The sequence below is a fragment of the Macrobrachium nipponense genome, chromosome 1, assembly GCF_015104395.2.
Source record: "Macrobrachium nipponense isolate FS-2020 chromosome 1, ASM1510439v2, whole genome shotgun sequence".
NCBI classification, from domain to species: domain Eukaryota; kingdom Metazoa; phylum Arthropoda; class Malacostraca; order Decapoda; family Palaemonidae; genus Macrobrachium; species Macrobrachium nipponense.
The window spans coordinates 195,538,911-195,549,523 of record NC_087200.1 but is presented as its reverse complement, the minus strand read 5'-3'; the positions used below and the strand labels follow the sequence as shown (position 1 = coordinate 195,549,523).

Below are 10,613 nucleotides of genomic sequence, written 5' to 3'. Positions count from 1 at the left end.
CAAAACTCAACCAAGTTGCTAACAGAATGGTAAACACACAAGAAGAACACAAGGTCCATAAGCTTGTGTGCTTGGTGCTCATAGTCAGGTATTCAGGATTTCTGATTACTGCAAATAGTTGGTAAGTCAAGCCAATACTGCTTCATAATGAGAAAATGGGTAAAATAAAATTAAGACTATTGCAATAAACAATTTTTATAAAAGGGGCAAAAGGGCTGAGAAGAACAAGAAAATGAAAGTTCAAAGGATCAAGGTCTGCAGCAAATGCTACCTAAAGAGGGCATTTGTACTTGAAAACTATGATTCTGTTTTCAGTTACCTACAAAACTTAAAAAAACAGTTACTTACGTATTAAGAGCCCCAGTAGATATGTACATTGGGTTCAGAACAGAGCCGCATGTTGCCAATCTGCTTTGGCAATTTCCCTCATCATCAATTTCTTCTGTTGCCATACCATAGCCCTCTGTCGATGGAGTTAGCGTGACGGTTGACATATCTCTATCCCGCTGACCTAAGGTTCCCTCTCGACTCAACGTGAGATTCCGATGACTGTCATCTTGGAAAAGAGCAAAGTTCAGTGATTACCCACATAAACAAGTAGTGTGATAATGGAAAATACTGTAGTTATGACACATCCATGACCCTAAGTTCAGCCACAGTAACTGGTGTTTACCAACAACAATAAAAAATATTGCAGGACCATGATATTAACCAAAGACATAATAATAATGCAGTACTTGCATGTATATATATCTTTCATATGGATCCATAAGAAATCATTATAAATTACTGGACAACAGACTTAATACACTTTTGAGATTCCTTCTTATCTGGGGTAAAATCAACAGAGGGATTAGGAGGTTATTTTACATAAATGAATAACACATCAAAGTTAGATGAGTGCAAAAATATTTTCCATTACTAGCACCTTCCCCACCAATAATATTCATCACTTCCACTTCTGTTGTTCTATCTCTCTGAACCTCATCTTCCATCTCCCTCCACTTTTTTCATAATAAAATCTCTGAGAAATGGGCAAACAGCAGAGGTGACTTCACTTCATCATTAGATAATGAAAAAAAACTTAATATAGATTTACTCTTTCTATTTTGCACCATGAAATCACTGATAAACTTCCTTTCCAAAACTATATAATTTGCTCTTGATGCCAGTTACTATATTAAGTTTTTTTCATTATCTTATGATGAAGTGAAGTCACCTCTGCCGTTTGCCCATTTCTCAGATTCTATTATGAAAAAATTGGTGGGAGATGGAAGATGAGGTTCAGAGAGATAGAGCAACAGAAATGCAAGTGATGCATTTATTGGTGGGGAAGGTGCTAGTAATGGAAAATAATTCTGCACTCATCTAACTCTGATGTGTTATCTTTTATGTAAAATAACCTCCTAATCCCTAACTTTTGATTTTACCCTAGATAAGAAGGAATCTGAAAAATGTATTAGGTCTGTTGTCCAGTAATTTATAATGATTTGTTTATGGATCCATATGAAAGATATATATACATGTGCATAAGTGCTGCATTATTATTATGTCTTTGGTTAATATCATGGTACTGTAGTATTTTATATTATTTTGTTTTACTTTCACTGGATGATGTCACGTGGCATCACTGAAATCTCAAAAGGTTTAGAAGTTCCAATTTATGTTAACAAGAGACCCACATACCTGCATGAGATCCCAGGGATGATTGCATGGAATGTAAAAGTGGTGACAACATCAATAAACTGTGGTTCTGTTCTTGGAGGTTAGCGATTAGGTCCCTCATACGTCGCGTAGCACTCTGCACGGATATCAGCAAGTGCTCATTGCCGCTGCCGTTGTCATCCCAAGAGTCAAGTTCACCGAGTTCAGAGCTGCTGATCTAAAATAGGAAAAACACTATTCAACATTCTGTTATGAATTTTTATGCTATGATTTCATAAATGTACCCACTGTGGGGTAGTGCCAATGAGGTGCCCAGTAAGCACTACTTACTGTTCTTTGCAGCTTTCCTTTGGCTCCTAGCTGCAACCCCTTTCACTATACCTCTGTTCATATTCTCTTTCTTCTGTCTTACTTTCTTTAACCCGCCTCCTAACAATTTTTTTAGTGCAACTGTGAGGTTTTCCTCCCGTTACACCGTTCAACCCTTTCTACTCTCAATTTTCTTGTCAGCGCTGAATGATATCATAGATCCCAGCGCTTGGCCTTTGGCCAAAATTCTATATTCCCTCCATTTCATAAATAAATAACACTTGCATTACATGAATTTACAAATCCACACTATAGCACAATGTTGTAAATTTACTTTAGACAGAAGTACACTTCACTTCCCAATATGTACCCAATATGTACCTAAATTACTTTGAGCCTAGATTTTCTATCCTTAGGATTCTGAGTCTGCAAAGACCCTCATATTTACAAAAGCAAATAAAATTTGAGATATTTTTGGGTACAGTATCCGTAGCTCTTTCAGTGCAAAGATACAAAATTACTTCCACATAGCAGTACCCTTGAATATGCAAACATCATACTAACGAGACAAAGGAAGATACTGTACTATACCAAACTGCATGTGTGGTACATGTTGAGAAGGAATAAATCATTGAGAATTATAAGGAAGGTCAGGCAAAGTATCTTTTATGTAGAAAAAGGAACGGCAACCCTCGCCCATTCTATCAGCATATAACATTTTTGCCAAAATATGATTGAATTAAACAAAACAAACATGAAATGGAAATGTTTAAAAAAAATACTATAAAATAAATTACAATATTCATCATAGTAGTCATCATAATCAGTGGCCCATCAGGCAAAATCTTACATAAGTCTCCCCTACCCCTGGAGTGCAACACGGTTATTTATTACAATTACTCTGATTTCTAGCAGAATCTGTCCATACCATACAAGCAATGTTATGAAAAACAGTCTTCCACCTTAGTAGGCATTACTAAAAGGTTAAGGTGTCTTTTTGATGGATGATACTGGTCATAAAACACTTCCTGAACTAAAACTTCAATAATCACAAGAAAAGCATGATTCATTACTCTTCACTTTAATCTCTGCAATTGAGCAAGACAAGCATAATACTGTAATACTAGCAGCCTGTAGGGAGTAAAAAAATGGCCTCTCTTCATACAGATAGATTCATAATAACTTATAACAGTAACTCTCAAACTTTAAATGGCCTCTGTATGTATATAGAACACAATTTTTATTTCCATTTAATTTAGGTTAAATATCCAAAAACCTGTAAAATTGGTATAATTTTTCATCTATAAAAACTGGTAAAATTCTTTTGTGAGGACCATAATGTAAAACATACTAAGATTTATGATCCATATGAACAATTTCTGGTTGAAAGTACGAACATTTATTACTAGGAAGTTTTCGCAGGATCACTAACTCAAGATTTTTTCAACTTTGACAGGAAAATTACAACAATAAACACAAACAAAGAAATTTTGTCAATAAGTATAAAGAGTAGATTTACCTGTTCATAGTCATCCAGAGTGTCTTTGTGGGATGAAAGAAATCTTGTTGGAGGATCATTGAAACTATCAAGTTCTTCTGAGAATGAAAGAGAATACGATGTCAGTTACACAATATTAACACTAATTCTAGGGCTGAGAACTAGAAGGGCCAATGTCATAAAACCATGTTTTCAGAAAAACGCATTTAAAATATTGTTTCCTTTATAAAAATTCAGGTAAGTACAGCTAACGAAAGCTTTTTTTTGGGGTGATTGCTTAACTTTTAACATTGGCCATTATAGCACTGAAACAGAGATAAATTTCTAGTTTAGTGACGGTCTTAACTATAGTTTAGTGATGGTCTTAACTACAATCGGCCATTTTTTGACATTGGCCCTTTTAGTTCTCAGCCCTAGATTTTACCATAGCAACACAACTATTACTATGAGAATCGTCTGGTCATACCAATGTCAGCTGCACAATACAAACACTGTAATTTACCATAGCAATACAACTACAAGCAGTCCAGGTTTATGTCAGTTTCGGCTTATGACCCTTTTCACTTATACACATCTATGACATGTGAAAAACTTTCAAAACCATGAGCACCTTTTTATGGGGGAATTGATAAATTGGTTGAATTTGACAATATTCTCAAGGGTTGCATATGTGACAGAGAGAGAGAGAGAGAGAGAGAGAGAGAGAGAGAGAGAGAGAGGAGAGAGAGAGAGAGCTGCTGGTTGTTTTGTCTGTTGTCTCGTTGGGTTGTTGTGTTTGTCAGAAGCGATAGGAGGGGTCTTGGATGTTTTGTGTATTTATTATATTGTATTTTTATGTTTATTATTATTGTTAAGATAGTATGGGGAAGGTTTGTGCCTTTTTTTTTGTTTTGAGAGAGAGACAGGGTGTAAATGATGAATGGGTGGTTGAAGAGTGAACTGCTTGTTTGCTGGGCATTTTGGCTCGTTGAGTGGCTCGGTTGCAGAGCGTTCAAAGTTAGTCAAGAACACTCAAGCAATGAAGGCATTCGGAGTGAGAGGTAGTCAGTCAGTAGAGTCGTTTGTGCATTTCACAAGTTTTGGGTATTTTAGTAATTGAGTTCTGTTGTCCTTGTGTCCATCTGCAGTTGTTGAGTTGGTGAGCGATTTGTCATGTCTGATGTTTGTGAATTGATGTATAGTCTTGGTATTTGTTTGGTGTTTTTTTAGGTGCTTCTCACCCTGATTGTGTCAAGTTTCCTGGTGAGTAAATGTGTTTGAGATTTTGTTTTTTGCTTTGCTGAACCAAGTGTCCTGTTAGTAATTAACGTAATATAAAGGGGAAAGTGTGGCTGGGGGAAATTTGTAAGCCAGGACTAATTAACCCTTTAACGCCGATTGGATGTATTAAACGTTGATGAAAATTGTCTGTCGGGTGGCCGAACCGACGTACAAAACGTCGACGAAAAAAAGTTTTTTTGAAAATTCACGGAAAAATAGTTATAAGCCTACTAGGCGAAAACTTTTGAATCACGCGCCTTGGGGGATGCTGGGAGTTCACGGATCCAGCTGTTGTTTTGTTTACAATCGTTACCCAGGCGCGCAACCGCAAATTTCTTTCTTCTCGCACTAAAAAGCATCAGTGACACATCTCAGAAATTATTTTGTCACTTTGACATAATTTTTACACCATTTTATAATAGCCGTTACATAGAGTTTTATATATGAAAATGTGCACAATTTCATGTAGAATACAACAAAAAACAACTCATGATTGTAGCTTTTATCAGTTTTGAAATATTTTTATATAAATAACGATAAGTGCCAAAATTTCAACCTTCGGTCAACTTTGACTCTACCGAAATGGTAGAAAAATGCAATTATAAGCTAAAACTCTTATATTCTAGTAATATTCAATCTTTTACCTTCATTTTACAACAAATTGGAAGTCTCTAGCACAATATTTTGATTTATGGCGAATTTATGAAAAAACTTTTTCCTTACGTCCGCGCTGTAACTCTTCCGAAAAAACCTAAAATTTTTCGTCCGATTGTCGTAATGTTTGCACAGTTTTATATTAGCCGTTAAATAAAGTTTTATATATGGAAATGTGCGCAATTTCATGTAAAATACAACAAAAAATAACCCGTGGTTGTATCTTTTATCAGTTTTGAAATATTTTCATATAAATAACGATAAGTGCCAAAATTTCAACTTTCGGTCAACTTTGACTCGACCAAAATGGTCGAAAACCGCAATTGTAAGCTAAAACTCTTACATTCTAGTAATACTCAATCATTTACCTTCATTTTGCAACAAATTTGAAGTCTCTAGCACAATATTTTGGTTTATGGTGAATTTATGAAAAACTTTTTCCTACGTCCGTGCAGTAACTGCCGAAAAAATCATAAATTTTTTCGTCCGATTGTCGTAATGTTTGCAGTTTTATATTAGCCGTTAAATAAAGTTTTATATATGAAAATGTGCGCAATTTCATGTAAAATACAACAAAAAACAACCCATGGTTGTATCTTTAATCAGTTTTGAAATATTTTCATATAAATAACGATAAGTGCCAAAATTTCAACTTTCGGTCAACTTTGACTCGACCGAAATGGTTGAAAATTGTAAGCTAAAACTATTACATTCTAGTAATATTCAATCATTTACCTTTATTTTGCAACAAATTAGAAGTCTCTAGAACAATATTTCGATTTATGGTGAATTTATGAAAAAAACATATTCCTTACGTCTGCGCGGTAACTCTTCCGAAAAAAATCAGACATTTTTTCGTCCAATTGTCGTAATGTTTGCACCATTTTAAATTACCGTTACATAAAGTTTCATATATGAAAAAATGTGCAAAATTTCATGTAGAATACAACAATAAACAACCCATGGTTGTAGCTTTTATCATTTTTGAAATATTTTCATATAAATAACGATAAGTGCCAAAATTTCAACCTTCAGTCAACTTTGACTCTACCGTGATGGTAAAAAAACGCAATTGTAAGCTAAAACTATTACATTCAAGTAATATTCAATCATTTACCTTTATTTTGCAACAAATTGGAAGTCTCTAGCACAATATTTCAATTTATGGTGAATTTATGAAAAAAAACTTTTTCCTTATGTCTGCGCGGTAACTCTTCTGAAAAAATCAGAAATATTTTCGTTCGATTGTTGTCATTTTTGCACCATTTTAAATTAGCCGTTACATAAAGTTTTATATATGAAAATGTGCGCAATTTCATGTAGAACACAACAAAAAACAACCCATGGTTGAAGCTTTTATAAGTTTTGAAATATTTTCATATAAATAACGATATAGAAAAAATTCGACCTTCGGTCAACTTTAACTCGACCGAAATGGTCGAACTGCAATTGTAAGCTACAACACTTACAGTCTAGTAATATTATATCAATTAACTTCATTTTGCAACAAATGGGAAGTCTCTAGCACAATATTTCGATTTATGGTGAATTTTTGAAAAGTTTTATTTTTACGTCCGCGCGTTACGAATTCATGCATCATATTGTGATAATATTTTCTCTGTGTTGCTTTGATCGTTTTACAATTTGTTATATACCAAAATCATTGCAGTTTAGTGTATAATAAAACAAAAAAAAATAATTATCTCATTAGCTTTAACCGTTTTGCTCACAGCGCGATTTGTATAAATTATATGAAATTTTTTTTTGCGCTGTAATATATTCCAATATTTATATATGATAATGATATTTTTTTCATTTCTAATGGTTGCATACTAAACTTCAGGCAATGTCAAAAAAAGGAGTAAAAAATGAACTCTTAATCTTGAAAATTAAGCGGGCTGTGATGTTTTGAAAAAACTTTTTTTTTCGCTTCGGCGCTCACTCGCGAACGCCGCCGGCATACGGGAGACACTTTTGGAAATACCGGCTCGGCGTTTAAGGGTTAACGTAAATGTGGGGAGGTCTTGCTTGCTTGCTTAGCTTAGCTTGTGATCCCACCACACTTTGAGGGCTCCCTCGTGCTTTGAAAAATTACAATTTTTAGTAGTATAACGTTGAAAGTATAATATTTTTTATATCAACCCCTTACTTCTGATTAGTCCTTCTGTGTGCCACAAAGAGTCACAGACATGCTTCCCTTTCAAAATAGGGGAAATAATGAATGGCATGCTTGGCAGATCCCCGTGGTTTTCAGAATAGTCAGGACTGTTCTTTGTGTTGTTCGATCCATGAAGAGCAGGAAATAAGCTAGGCGAGGAGGCACAACCTGGCATTTTAAGTAAAAAGTGGTAAGGAAAGAAATTTTATTTTCAAAAAATTATATTCATCTCACTACATTCCCACTGCTCTTATTAGCCCAAAACTCACATAGGCACAAAGAACCAAACTGCCACTAAAGGGTGGAAAATTGGCTAATTGAGACCAGCATGATCTGACCACAATCTCTGATATTGGAAAAGACCCGTCTGGTATGTATGGGTTGAGCGAGTGAAAATAGACACTCCTAAGTTACTATCACCCAACAGGGAATGCCATGGGTTGCGAGACCTGCCCTTCTTCAAGGTATTCCACGCAGTGATGATAACAACAGTGGGCAGCATATATCATTAAGACCTACGTAAAAAGTGAAAATTTTTTTAATCTATTTATATTTTTCAAAGCTAACAAACCTTCGGTCTTAATAATAGGATAACCTTCTCATGCCAGCTGGAAAACGGTTAAAAACAAAGACTGTAAAGAAAGGAATCTGTGGCATCTGGCAACCCCATGATGCATCAGTCTTTCTCCCAACCCACGAAAAGAGAGGGGTGGCTTGAGGTGGGCAGTAAACGTTAAGACCTCATTTGTTCATATGCGGAACAAACCTTCGGTCTTAACAATAGGATAGACTCATACTTGGAGGGAGGTACAAATACCCTAAACCAGAAGAACGAGTTCTAAACATGGGGTCCAAGCTCGTGAGAGAATAGACAATAGGATATCTAAAAATTCAGCCGTCTGAGTTGAAACACAATGATATATGACCAGATTAACTGCATGCCAGGAAGATAAAGAAAACTCTACCTGCTCAAGCAACAAACCAGTAGAGTGGTTTCTCATTACTCTTCACCCCCTTCCTGAATATAGGAGTACTTGCCACTGAATAACAGATTTGTCTATTGTGTACGTAGTAACAATACAAAACCACCACCAGTATGACCACTGCACTCACCTGTATCAGACCAGTTCCAGCATATGATGTCTCTATTCTTCGACTTGCCAGTAGGAAGAAGAAAAGAAAAAAGAGAAAGAAAGAGGCCAGCCAACTCACTCATTCTTCCACACAATCATCTTAGGTAAGGTACAAACTGTCCCCACCAGACCGAAGGAAAAGGTGCCCAAGGACCTGTGGGCAACATCCTTCAGGTAAAAGGAAGTGAACATGGATTGATGTAGCCAAGAACCAGCGATCAAAATTCTATGAACAGACAAGTTCTTCTTAAATGCCAGAGAGGAACTTATACCTTTGATGTCATGTGCTCTAGTTTGCACAGACTCCGTGACAGAACTGGTATGTAAGGAGTAAGCCTGTTAATTGTCTCATGTACCCAGAATGAAATCGTGTTCTTGGACACTTCCCTTCTGGACCAGCCTATGCTAACAAAAAGTCTACAGCACATGGGTCTTAAGTGATGAGTCCTCTTTAGATTGTATTGCAGTGGTCTGATGGAACACAGCAAGAGTTCCTGTGGATCGTTGTCCACAAAGTCATTCAGGGAAGTGTCAAAGAACAGAATTTCATTCTGGGTATGTGAGACAATTAAACAGGCTTACTCCTCACATATTAGTTCTGTCACTGAGTCTGTGCAGGTTAGAGCACATAACATCAGAGGTTTAAGTTCATCTCTGGCATTTAAGAAGAACTTTTCTGTTAATAGAATTTTGAGCACTGGTTCTTGGCTATGTCCATCCATGTTCATTTTCTTTTACCTAAAGGACATTGCCCACAGGTCCTTGGACACTTCAGTGAGGGAATAGAAAATGAGGCAAATCCGTCATCATGCACCAAGGGATTCTGGGACTTAGTCATGAATTCTGGGACAAATTTGAAGGCCACAGGCCCCCAACCCCTGGCATGTTTAACATCATAACTTAGGCCATGAGGCTCCCCAATTCTTTTCAAAGAAGCCAAAGCCTACAGAAAAACTGTCTTAAAGTCAGAATGGAGCTCTAGGGAGACTTCCTACGACGAGAGAAAGATCCCATGCAGGAGGCTTGAGTTTTCATGGTGAACAGCATTGTTCGAAACTCCTGAACAACAAGATTTCCCAGGATGAAGAGATGTCCACGCCTTTCAGGCGCAAAACCTAGCCCAAGGCTACTCTGTAGTGTCTGACACCTGAAACAGAAAGACCTATCTCAACCCAGAGGAAGATCAGAAAATCCACTATCAGCTGAACAGAAGCTCTGAATGGAGAGAAACCCTGTCGATGACACCAATCACAGTAAACTGCCCATTTCCCAAGGTAAACTGCTGACAAAGATTTCCTGAGATTGCCGGACATCTGGCCAGCAGCCTCTCAAGAAAAACCTCTTGCCTGGAGGAGATACTTGATAGTCTCCAGCCATGAAGAGACAGGAACTCTACTGACCAGTGAAACCTTTCTACATGAGGTTGGCAAATGAGCTGTCACCATGGGAGAATTTCTTTTGGAACTTCTGACGTAAGAGACAGAAGGTCCGGGAACCACTCTGCTTGAGGCCACAGAGGTGCCATTAAAGTCATTCTGAGATTTTAAGAACTCATTCATCTCTTCAGAACTTGACAGATCAGGCCGAACGGAGGGAAGGCATTCATCTCGAGATTGTCCCATGGATGTTGCAAAGCGTCCTCTGCTAGAGCAAGAGGATCTGTGAATATTGAACAGTAAACCCCAAGCATCCTGTTGAAGTGCAGAGACCACTCCGTGCCCAGGAATTGGTTCCGATAGCTCAGCTTGTCGGCCACCACATTCCTCTTGCCTGGAATGTACCTGGCGGAGAGCTCCACCAAGTTGTCAACGAATGGAGTTGATGAGACACCAGGACCCCGTTTGTTCACATAGGCGACCACCGTGGTGTTGTCTAACATCAGCACAATGGAATGACCCTCTACTCTCTCCTGGAATTCCTGCAGACCTAGGAAAGC

General features: G+C 37.1%; 1 protein-coding gene across 8 annotated transcripts in view; it reads right to left on the bottom strand.

Moving 5' to 3' along the window:
- Positions 1–311: 311 nt before the first annotated feature.
- The window catches only part of LOC135219980 (uncharacterized), a 130,368-nt gene continuing 120,066 nt past the window's right edge, over positions 312–10,613 (bottom strand). For 6 of the 8 annotated variants that reach the window (XM_064257246.1, XM_064257241.1, XM_064257245.1 and 3 more), the window contains 4 exons: positions 7,536–7,712; positions 3,494–3,570; positions 1,687–1,882; positions 312–556 (listed from right to left, as the gene is read on the bottom strand). In XM_064257246.1, the coding sequence (XP_064113316.1) occupies positions 345–556; positions 1,687–1,882; positions 3,494–3,570; positions 7,536–7,712 (662 nt within the window). In that variant the 3' untranslated portion in view covers positions 312–344. The remainder of the gene's footprint in view (positions 557–1,686; positions 1,883–3,493; positions 3,571–7,535; positions 7,713–10,613) is intronic. The other 2 variants (XM_064257247.1, XM_064257248.1) reach the window with 1 other exon arrangement.